Raw genomic sequence first — 12,958 nt, 5'->3', positions numbered from 1 at the left:
CTTGTCTTGGTATCCACTCCAAAAAATCCTTTTTATCATCGGTTGTCTGATAATCTGGCGACGTGGCCTACCCAATTCCATTTTAGCGACGCGATTTTTTCCATGGCATCTGTTGTTTTTGTTCTATGACGTATTTCTTCGTTTGGGATTCGGTCAATCAGAAAGACACCCAACATCTGGCGCTCCATAGACCTCTGAGTGACGCGAATCTTGTTAACTACCTTTTTTGTAAGTGTTAATGTTTTCGCTCCACATGCGAGTACAGGTAACACATATCGATCAAAGATTTTCCGTCTTCTACATCTTCTATTTTATCTTGCAAGTCTTGTATATGTCTGGTTAGTGTATCTTCATACAGGTCCTTGTTTTCTGGAGAAAGCTATTTCTTTTTTTTTTTGTTTTTAAGACCATCTTTGTTCTTTCCAATTTGACATTTATTGGTATCTTAGCTCGGATTACTCTGTAGTAGCTTCCTGTTGAAAATTTGTTAAGTACTTCGATGTCTTTGATTATTATTTCTTTTGTTGTTATGATATAATCTATTTTATTTTTAACACTACCATGTGGGCTGATCCATGTCATTTAGGCTGAGGCTTTTTATCGAAAAAAAGAGTTCATCATGAATAAATATTCCTGGTGTAAGTTCAGCAATCTTTGTCCTCGTACATTTCTTCTGCCATAGTCATACTTACCGATTGCTACTTCTGTATCATTTTGTGTGGGTAGTCGTTGGAGCATATGTTTGTATTACCTTAAGGTTATATCTTACATTTAGTTTAACACTAGAAAGTCGGGCTTAGCATACCTACCTAGAAAGCCCGAACGGATCATTTTGCCCCAAGTTCATCAATCAATAAAAACCAAGTTTAGAATTAACTATTTATTTGGGAATAAACAAAAAATAAAAATAAACAGTTTTAAGAAATTATATAAACTCTTGACGATAGAATTTGATTTAATTTTTGAGTTTCATTTTAAACATTTGGAACACCATACAGTTTGCAGTTTTTGGCATTTGCCACACATTGCCTTGTTACAGCCGTGGCACTCATTGAAAGTATGATTTCCTTTACAAAACATTTTTAACTGACATTTTTTTCTTTTTTGGCTAGTAACAGTGCTGGTGGTTGGTAAATCCGGTGGTGCTGGGTATAGTACCAGATTTCGGGAGGCAAGGTATGGAGCCCGTAATTCTTCACACAGCTGAAGAATAAACTTACGACGACTGATTTTACTTCCAGTAACTTCTTTATAAATAATCCATGCATTTATTGCTCCTAAGTCAAGAATGTTATAAAACACGTGCATTGGCCATCGTCTTGAAGCAACTTTTGTAGTATAAAGACGCGCCATTTGGTCCACTACATCAACCCCGTATTTTGTTTTATTATAAAAACTTACTGTTTAAGGAAGTTTTTTTCCATCGACAGCAACATCCACTGATTGATGTAATGAGCTCAACAAAAGCACATTTTTGTGACTCTTTCCTTGGTATGCAGTAAGTGTTATCTTTTCGTCGCTCTGGAATATATGGGTAACATATAATTCTCCATTTTTACTCTTTACGCTTAGAGGAACTTCCTTTCTGTTGCGATTCAAAGTACCCACAAGACTTGTTGATTTTTTTTTTGCAATGCCTTGGCCAATTTTAACGATGTAAAGTAGTTATCTGTCGTAACATTTTTGCCCTTTCCCAGTTGATTTTCCATTAACCGCAAAACAACATGTTCACCAACACTTATATCTTTCTTGCGTAGATGATCAGTGCGAGTATAAGGGTAACTATTTACAATATATTTTGATTCCACGCATATCAAAAGCCAAAATTTTATGCCAAACTTATCCGGCTTATTTGATATGTACTGTGTGAACGGGCACCTGGCTTTAGAAGGCAGTAGTTGTTCATCCACAGTAAGGTTTATTCCCGGTTTGTAACATGCACCACTATTTTCTATAAATCCATCCAAAACCGCAGAGGCTAGAGCAAATTTGTCGGTTTTCAATCGTTCAGGTCTCGTTTGCTTTATGTCAAATCTGATATATTTTATAATATCCTTGAATCTGTCTCGTGGCATAGTTTACCTAAAAAACTAAGGACCCCTTACTGTTGACCACAAGCTGTTGGTTGGGAAATTTTTGGCGCCGTAGACTCCTCTTGCGTACATAATAGCAAGGGCAGCCTCCAGTTCTTCCAAAGTTATAGTCCATGTGTCATTTTTCAAACATCGATGTGCTTCTGCAATAGTGCATTCTTTTATATGACGCAACATGCTGTCGTTGATTATTAGATGCCAAGCACTTACCACACAATTGTTCCTCACGTTCCTTTTTGCATACGACGTAGGACCTGATTCCTCTCGATAAATGTTGTGCTGAGCGCGGCGTCCTGTAATGAGCAAACATTCAATGAATATGAAGATACTAAAAATCATAATCTTACCAGGTACTGATCCAGAATCAATAACTTTCCACGTTGTTCCGTCTTTCGATTGTTCGGTGTCTCCGATTGAAATAGTTTTTCCTTGTTGACCTCTTTTTCTCTTGTGACTTGGCTTAGATGCACTTGGATTCACGATAAAATTAGCTGACTCGTGCTGTTGAGTTGTAGAAGCAGTGTTTACATAAATTGGTGAGTCTTGTACAATAAAACTTTCTAACTGCTCTGAAGCATCAGAGTCACTTAAATCATTATTTTGTGGTGGTACGTATTGTTCATCGTCTGACTCATTATTTTCTGCAAATTCAGATTCACCTCCCGAAACATTTTCTTGTATTTTTCGTATTTCTTCAAGAAGTTCAAGCTCTGATAGTCCACGACAAGACATCTTTACAGTCGTCTTGAATTTTCACAATTGAACGAATGTTTCAATATTCTAGAAACGAGAGTCAGCAGAACCTAATAAACCGCTCAATAAACAAAATACTTTCAAGGAGGGTCAACGCTCAATAAACAAAATACAATACGCAGGGCCTGCGTAGCGCAAGCGGTAGGATGCTTGCCTCGCAAGCCGGTGGTCCGGAGTTCGAATCCTACCGCCGGCAAGAACATCTAGACATTTTAAAAATGTCTATAGGCCCCAGGTCGACTCAGCCTGAATAAAAATGAGTACCTTGGGTAAAACCAGGGGTAATAATAGACGGTTGAAGCGTAGCACTGGCCATGTTACCTTTCTTGTATACCGTAGGCCCTAGATATAGCAGACTACCCTGCTATACTCCCAAAGCCGCGACAGCGGTATAAAACGGGAGACTATTATATTACTTTCAAGGAACAAACAGTATGTAACAAAATACCTTCTAGGAATAAACGTACATAAACATAATTTTATCTATCCGACAGAAAGTTAAAAGAAATCGTCAAATTTCCGAGAAAACGATAATAATTAATACAGGGTCAGTTTGGCCCCTTCAGATTTCTATGGTAGGTTTATTAGAAAATCCATTTAATAAATTTAGTAAACAATATTTTTTTGCGTTAAATAAGACTTTGTATCAAAATATTAAAAGTCATAAAATATGAAATTATTATTGTGTCAAATAAAAGAACTACAATAACTTCAAATCGCAACAGGGGCCAAATTGGAAAAGGTAAAGATGGGAATCCATGCCAGGATCGCAGAAAAGTATCCACCCGCTACCGATGCAAGTTATATCCTGCATTATATTAAGTTTAACTCTTGGTTTAACTCGAAGGTCACTATAACTAAATAGTTATAGTGACCGTCGGCAAAAGTTTATGATAGATACTCTCCCTTAACTTTACGTTTCGCTTCATTAGTCCTGACACGATTTTCCTCTGCTTTTTTTTTGGTTCTGGAGCATTTTTTATCTAATTGTCCCAAACGCTTTGGTCAGACAGGAAAATCAGAAAACAAGTTTCGTCATACAGTATATTTTTTGAATTAAGTATCTTAAAGATTGTAAGAAAAACATGAAAATAAAATTGTTTGATGATAAATATTTGTCATTGAACGCGTCTGACGACACGAACATGACGACGCCATCTTGGCGTTAAAATACATTAATAAAACAATTTATTAATGTTTGTATTTTGAGAACGATTTCCGAAGTAGAAATTGAAACGTAAATAAACTTATTTTAAACTTCAATTGTGGCTTATTCCCATTAAAATAGTAATTATTTCAATAAGTATATTTTAAACAAAGGTTATTTAACAATAATTAGGTTAATTTATATGTGACTAGTTTATTATATATTGATATAATCAAAAAATATTTACAATATTATCAATATCCAAATTGTCCAACATAGCTAGAGAAAGGAAGTAGCTTATTAAACAGTTGAAGTTCCGAATCCAGGAGCAAAAGCAGCAGCATGGAATGATGGTGTAGCATAAGCGGCATTAGCTACTGGGACAGCATAAACAGCAGGAGCAATACCATTGGGTACGACTGGACCTACAGCATGTTCTTTATTTACACCAGCACTTAATCCATTTTGGTGATCACCAGTGTAGCTAGAAACTAAAGGAACTGAATATCCTTGAATAACTGAACTTCCGTATCCAGAAGGAACAGGAGCACTATTGGATACTTGTGCAGCGTAAGCGCCTTGAACTATTGAATCAGCATGAATGACAGGAGCAACAACATTAGATATAGCTGGACCTAGACTATGTTCTTTTTGAACAATAGAATTAATTCCATTGTGGGGATTAATAGTATAAGTAGGAACCAAAGGAGCTGAATATCCTTGAAAAATGGTAGCTCCGTGGCCAGAAGCAACAGGAGTAGCATCAGATACTTGTGCAGAGTAACTAGCATAAGCTACTGGAGCCGCATAGGCGACAGGAGAAACAACATTTGGAACAGCTGTAGCTACAGCATGTTCTTTTGGAACAGCAGCATTTAATCCATTGTGTAGATCACTAGTATAGCTAGAAACTAAAGGAGATGAATAAACTTGAATAATTGAATCTCCTTGTCCAAGAGAAACAGAAGCAGCATGGGATTTTGGTGGAACAGCATAAGCAACAGGAGCAACATTATTGGGTACAGCTGGTCCTGCAGCGTGTTCTTTATGCACAACAGCCTTAAATCCGTGACCTGAATCAGCAGTATAGTCTACAACACGTTTAGTTCCATCAGATTCTAAAAGTGAATAGCTTCCATGGACGAAATCACCACGACGAGATTCGTGTTGGCTTTTAGAATCTCCAGTATGTGGATCATTTACATCATAAGCAAAATCGTAGTGTGCTGGTGCGGAATGATCACCAACAACGGTTTCAGGCAAGGAAGTATAAGCAAAAGCAGCAGGAGCAGCGTAGGATTGAACTACTGGAGCAGCCTTAGTATGGGCAACTGGAGCAGAGTAAACTGAAGGAGCAGCATGTGATTGGGAAAGTGTAGTGTAGGTAACGAACGACTGGGCAGCTGGAGCGTGGTGATGTTCAGAGGCACTGGCTGCTGCAATGAATGCAGCAAGGAATATATACTGAAAAAACAGAAAAGAAAAATGTTTAAACAAACGAATATTTAGCTAAGAAAAGGTGAAAATTGTATTTTTAATAATTATAATTTCACTATATATTTTGTATGTACACCGTTTTTTTAACACACGTTAATTTTAGTTTGGTGCAGACCAAGTAAACAAATAACTTACTTTAACTGCCATGTTTTTGGTTTGCTGATGGTTTTAACACTAATTTGTATATGCAATAATAGTCACTTATATAGTTCGGCTATAATTTGTATGCAGGTCTACCCCTAGAACTCATTTGCTAATAAAAATTGATTGCAATAAAATTTACAACAGCCTTAATGGTCGAAATGAATATATTTTATATTTATTTTTATTTAACTAAAAACTAGTTCTATCAATCTGGATGCAGTGGTAGTTAAATTTTGTACTTAAAAAGATTCAACCGATATATAAAAGAATAGATAAATATTCAAAAATGGTTTTTGTAATCTTTCCGGTACTTTTATTTGTTTATGTATTATGCATTGCAAGGTTGTATCGATCGAACTAAAAAGTTAAGACGGATAATATTTTACAAACCAGAATTATTTGTAAACTAGAAAATACTTTATATAGAATAATAAACACATACATATAATTATATATAAATATATATATATATATATATATATATATATATATATATATATATAATATAATCTAGAAAACTGCAAGATCAACAGAGGAACATCACCACCGATAAAAATCAAGAAATATGCATATGGACCAAATACATACTCTTTGATGATAATATAGATCCGAACAACCTCCGTCCTACATAATAATATGTACTGACCACTTACCAATCACATCAGATGAAGTGGAAAAGGCAATATCACAACTAAAAGATGGAAAAGCTCTTGAACCTGAAAATACTTATAATATTCAATGACATATATTTATTTAAACAAAGTAACACCAAGATCACAGATAATAAGATACACAGAAATAAGACACACAGAAATGGAGTAGGCGTAATCGTGTCCCCATCTATAAAAAAGTGCAGTAAAAGCATACACTCCCTTCTCAGACAGAATGTCACTCCTTCAGCTGAAATCATATCCACTCGATCTAAATATCATACAAGTATACGCGCCAACAGCAGACAAAGATGACGAGATTATGGAAGAATTTTACCAACAACTGGAGACCCTGATGAGAATGACCAAGAAAAGCGAAGTGACATTAATATTGGGCGACTTCAATGCAAAGGTCGGCAGAGGTAAGGTGTCAAACGTTGTGGGCGGTCACGGATTAGAAACTAGAAACGAGAGAGGGGAACGTCTCATACGCATCTGTCAGGAACAAAAACTATTGATAACTAATACTTTTTTTAAACTGCCCCCTCGCAGACTTTACACCTGGAAGTCGCCAGCAGACTCGAAAGAAACAAATGTAACAAACCAGATCGACTTCATTGCCATACCAGAAAGATTCAGAAACTCAATCACATCAGTGAAAACCTATCCCGGGGCTGACGCTCAATCGGATCACAACTCAGTGGTGGGTAAACTGGGAATCAAACTAAAACGTATAGAAGGGAAGCCTAACAAAACCAAGATAAACATTAGGAAATTAAAGGATCCCAACATTAAACAACAATTACAGGAATCCTTAAGAAGAAATATTGGAAACTTGAGTGAACCCGCACAAGACGCAGTTGCTAAATGGGAAGAAATAAAAAGAGCTGTTGAAATGACAAACAAGCCACTTCTGTTACAGGAGCGCGTAAAGAAGAAAGAATGGATGACGGATGAAATTCTTAATATGATGAAAGAAAGAAGACAACACAAATGCAAAAATCAAGTGAAGTATCAAGAAACAAGTCACAATATAAAAACAAAGATAAAGGAAGCGAAGGAACTCTAGCTGAAGGAGAAATGCGATGAAATCGAAGAGTGCGACAGAAGATATGACTACCACAACATGCACAAAAAGATCAAAGAATTAACAACTAATAAGAAAACCAATAATCCCCACCCGACACTAATAGACGCAGACGGTAACCTTATATCAGACGACTTGAAGCTCATTGACACATGGAAAGATTACGTAGAATGACTTTTTAACGATAAACGCAGAGCGACAGTGGACCAAGATGACGACATGACTGGTCTGAAGTGGAAAAAGCCATTTCATCGCTAAAAAACGACAAAACACCAGGTCCCGACAACATACAGAGCGAGATCATAAAACTCCTATGCGAAACGGATGACCACTTCTTCGATTTTCTGACAGGCCTTTTTAACACCTTTTACGACAAAGGGGAGATTCCGGAGGAATGGCTTCGATCGACCTTTGTAGCCATACCTAAAACACCAAGTGCAAAACACTGTGATCAACACCGCTTAATAAGCTTGATAAATCACATTACCAAAGTTTTCACCAAAATCATACACAATAGAATATATAACAAATGCGAAGCAAATATATCGGAGTCACAGTTCGGATTCCGAAGCGCATTGGGCACAAGAGAGGCGATCTTCAGTCTGCAAGTTTTAATTCAAAGATGCAGAGACAGGACGTCCACTTGTGCTTCATTGACTTCTCCAAGGCGTTTGACAAGGTCAAACATGATAAACTCATGGAAATGCTCAGGAAGATGCATATTGATGGCAAGGATCTGCGCATAATAACCAGTCTCTATTGGAACCAAAGTGCTGAGATAAAGATGGGCAACTTACACAGTGGGAAGATAGATATTAAAAAGGGTGTACGACAGGGATGCGTCCTCTCGCCGCTCCTGTTCAATATATTCTCTGAACAAATCTTCAGAGAAGCACTGGGAGAAGTTTCGGAAGGTATCAAAGTAAACGGAGAGGTAATCAATAATATTAGATATGCTGACGACACAGTTATTATCGCAAATGACTGCAACGAGCTTCAAAGACTTATGCAAAGCATACACACAGCAAGTCAAGAATATGGTTTAGAACTCAATACAACCAAAACTAAATGCATGCTCATCGGCAGAACACAACAACCTCCGATGCAATTGACATTAAACAACCGAAAAATAGAACAAGTGGAGACATACACATACCTTCGAACTACAGTCAACACAAAATGGGATCAGTCAACAGAAATAAGATCACGAATTGAAAAAGCGCGAAACGCGCTCAACAATATGAAAAAGTGGTTCACAAGCAAAATCTCAATGGAACTAAAATTAAGACTGGTCAAGTGTTATGTCTTCCCGGTCTTGTTCTATGGAGCAGAAGCATGGACCACAACGGAAGCCACCCTGAAGAAACTAGAATCCTTTGAGCTGTGGATATATCGCCGTATTCTTCGGATATCCTGGACAGACCACATCACTAACGTGGAAGTAGTGCAGAGAATAGGCAAAAGCAAAGAAATAATCTTCACCGTAAAGAAACGGAAGCTTGAGTACTTCGGACATGTCATGAGGCATACTAAGTACCGGCTGCTACAGTTAATATTTCAAGGAAGAATCGACAGTAGAAGGGGACCGGGAAGAAGACGACACTCATGGATGCGTAACCTGCGACAATGGTTCGGACTAACATCGACCGAACTGTTCAGAGGTGCCGTAAACAAAGTCAAAATAGCCTTGTTAATAGCCAACGTCCGAAACGGATAGGGCAAAGGAAGAAGAAGAATACCAAGATCATGGCTTTTCGGCAAGTCAACGTTTATTGCTCTACCACAGAAAAGAAAATCCGTATCCTGTAATGATTTCCTGACCAACAGATATTTAAATTTCAAATCAAATCACAATATTAATATTAAAAAGGGAATCATTAAATCCTTATACGATAGAGCCAAAGTTACTTATTCTAACGAAAATTCGTTCTTGGAAGAAAAACATTTGTTAACATGATTATCCTTTATCGTTTATAAATAAGGAATTTTCAATAATCGACCGTATAAAACAGAACAACTTAGAACGAGATTCTACAGAATACACAAAAAAAATACGAGGAAAATAACAATACCATACATAAAAGGAATATCAGAAAAACTTAAAAAGATAGGAAATAAATTCAACATTTCAACAACATTCAAAACAACAAACACATTGAGATCTATTTTGTCTAAAACCAAACCTAATAATGAACACGAAAGGACAAAGAATTGCATTTATAAAATACCTTGTGAATGCGGTCAGTTTCATTTAGGAGAAACATCAAGGCCATTAAATGTTAGAATAAGTGAACATCAATCCTATATTAAAAATAGAGAATTTGATAGATCTCAAATATGCAAACACGCATGGGATAATGAACATAGGGTTCAATGGAATGATTCAAATATAGTCCTAAAAGAAACGGATGGTAAAAAGAGAAAAATCAAAGAAGCGGCTCTAATTATGCTAAATGAGACCAATTATGTCACAAATTCCCGTTCAGAATGCAGTAGGATTTGGTTACCCATATTAAAAGAGGAAGTTATTAAAAGGAAAATACCAGTATTATTAAGTCGGTAACATATAGAGGATACATCAAACATGTTTTTTAAATAACAAACATATAAAATCAGAATTTGGTGTTTATTGAAGGTAAACTAAAAACACGACCAAATACTTACCATGTCGAAATAGTATTATGAGATTTTTTTCTGGTTTTTCCGTCATAATTTACTATGGAATCACTAACAGGAGATTTTTACTGTCATCATGGCATGTGTGTGTCTTTTTAAAGGCAAATTAAATGCTATGATTTTTTCTGACGGATATTCTCAAGTTAAAGTTGATTTCGTATAATCGAATGAACTATCTTACAAGTAAAGTAGTCCCAGGAACGCAACTCAACAATATGCAATATCATTTTAAAGTCGTCTACTTTAAAATTTATAATGTATGTCTGAATTTTCAATATAAATGAGTCAGATAAAATTAAATTATTAGAAGGTTTTTTCGCCTAGTAACAAAAAAACAAAATTTGTTTAATTTATTAATGTTTGTATTTTGAGAACGATTTCCAAAGTGGAAATTGAAACAACAATAAACGTACTTTAACCTTTAATTGTGGCTTATTCCCATTTAAATAGTAATTACTTTAACACAATAAAATAGCTTCAGAACAATATTAAGAAACTAATTAAAATGTAGACTGTTCCTTATTAATTAAATCGTAGGTACTCTAAGCGATAAATTGTCACCTTCAAAATCTTTCTAAATTTTATTACTTTAAAAACTTTTATTTCTACAGGTTATTTAGGGGTGCGACTGAATTGAAATTATATAAAACACAATATAAATAACCATTAACTGCAGTCGAACAATATTGTTAAAGCTTCTAACGAACCAGCATCATGTCAGTTAAAGTAAGTGAATTTATTACTTTCAGGTTAGGAATTGCTGAGTAATCTTATTATTATTATATATATATATATATATATATATATATATATGATTTGTAATATATATATATATATATATATATATATATATATATATATGATTTGTGTTATATATATGGTTTGGTATGAATTGGAATCAGCTCGAACGGCTGACGAAGTAGAGATAATGAAATAACTGTTATATCGTTCTATTGATACTGATTCAGACGTGAAAAGTTTGACTATATGAACGTATGTATATAAGTTTGAACATATGTATATAATTAGTACCCCTTTTACCTAACAGGCCAAAAGGGGTAATATTTTATCTAAATTTTAGCCATGTATAAATTTCTTCCAGTCCTTTTTATTTCGTGACATTGTTTCTGCATCATTACATATTACCTCTCTATTATAAAATATGTTGCTTGTTTCGTTATTCCAAGTTGCTCTTGGTTTTTCTCGTTTTCTTTTCTTTGCTGATTTTGCGTTCCATGCTTTGTCTTTGGTTGTCCTTCTTCACCAAATGTCCCCACCAGGTCAATTGTCAATTTCAATAAACTCCAGAATATATTTAATTTTAAACTCTTCTTTAATTTGGAAATTACGTATTCTCCCTCTTCGTATCACTTCTCAGATACTGCATTTCTACGGCCTGATTCTTGCTTTTCTGTGTTTGGGCAATGTCTATGTTTGATATATATATAATTGCTGGATGGTATAAATTCATTAAATATATATTTTTTGGTATTCCTAATACCGTGTCTAAATTATATACTAAACAGTAAAGGTTGTGTGTAAATATATCGTAAACATTTCATTTACCATAAAATTTTACATTTAATATTTTTAATACATTTATTTATTTTAAAACGATTAACTTCTCTTTTTATTTCAGTTTTTAATTCTCGCTGCATTCCTTGCAGTTGCACTTCATTCATTCATTCTTTGTTAATTCAAATTCTGGCTTCGAAATCCTCCACTGCTTTTTAAAAGATTTCCTCAGAGTATATGTTAAATAGCAAGGGTGATAGATAACTTTTCCTCTTCTCTTTATTTTCTATTAGATGCTCTTCTCTAATCTTGTTATACATACATAAATATATATATATATATATATATATATATATATATATATATATATATATATATATATATATATATATATATATATATATATATATATATATATATCGTCGTCGTGGATGTGAAGAGAGCTAACCCACATTTTCTTAAAAATAAGCTAACTGCAGCATCGCAATCAGAAAGAAAGATTTCATATTGATGAATATAATGGTTTATATTCTAAAGTGTGAAAGGATGCTAAGTAAACTCACAATCCTTATTTTTAGGAGTGAAGTGATCTATGCCACTTACCACCACCGGGTACTGAACATTTTATTGTCAGTGGTGAACAGAGCTATCACGGTGAACAGACGCTTGAGCTTAGTATGCAAATAACAACAGACAAATTATTATGACACAGTCAATTAGTCACCTTATCGTTAGCTGCGGTTTTCTCACGGTACTTGATTGTAACAAGTAGTAAATTTATTTTATACGTAAACGCAAAAGGCTTCCATCAACTTGGAAACGCAATCGACAAAGGAGCCTCAGACTTTCTTTAAAGGAACATATTTCGCAAAAAAGTAATATTGTTAGAGGAAAATCTGTTAAACCCGGTAATTGTAAATGTCACTATAGGTGCACAGAAAAAATTAGCCAGGATAAGAGGCAAAAATTATTTGATGATTTTCACTCCACTCAAGATAAAAGAGGAAGATGGAGCATTATCAGTAGTAGAATTACGCAAAAAATACCTAATCGGCGATATAAAACAAATAATGAAGATGCCGCCTCTAGACGCAAATACACTATGGTGTACAATTTAAGGTTGGACGACGAGAACATCTAAGTATGTAAAAAGTTTTTTCTGGGTATATTTGATATATCTGGAAAAAAAGTTGAAACGGCTTTAAAAAATTCAAAGTCGTCAGCTATTATAGAGGAGGACAAGATAGGTCAAAAAGTTCCCCCTAATAAAATCTCAGATAATTAAAAGGAGGTAGTACGTAATCACATTAAATCACTACCGGTGATTGATTCTCACTATTGTCGAAGTTCAACCAAGAGGAAATACGTACCTTCTAGTTTGTCTGAAAAACGACTT

General features: G+C 34.9%; 1 protein-coding gene across 1 annotated transcript; it reads right to left on the bottom strand.

Moving 5' to 3' along the window:
- Positions 1-3,973: 3,973 nt before the first annotated feature.
- LOC140443164 (uncharacterized) lies at positions 3,974-5,763 on the bottom strand. The gene is made up of 2 exons (XM_072534260.1): positions 5,626-5,763; positions 3,974-5,457 (listed from the first exon to the last, which is right to left on the bottom strand). Exons 1-2 carry the CDS (start codon positions 5,635-5,637, stop codon positions 4,294-4,296), a joined length of 1,176 nt encoding a protein of 391 aa, XP_072390361.1. The 5' UTR covers positions 5,638-5,763; the 3' UTR covers positions 3,974-4,293.
- Between the last annotated feature and the right edge of the window lie 7,195 nt (positions 5,764-12,958).

This window comes from Diabrotica undecimpunctata, chromosome 6 (assembly GCF_040954645.1).
Source record: "Diabrotica undecimpunctata isolate CICGRU chromosome 6, icDiaUnde3, whole genome shotgun sequence".
Taxonomy (NCBI): domain Eukaryota; kingdom Metazoa; phylum Arthropoda; class Insecta; order Coleoptera; family Chrysomelidae; genus Diabrotica; species Diabrotica undecimpunctata.
Note: the sequence above shows the minus strand (reverse complement) of the source record. Positions and strands in the feature narration are given on the sequence as shown.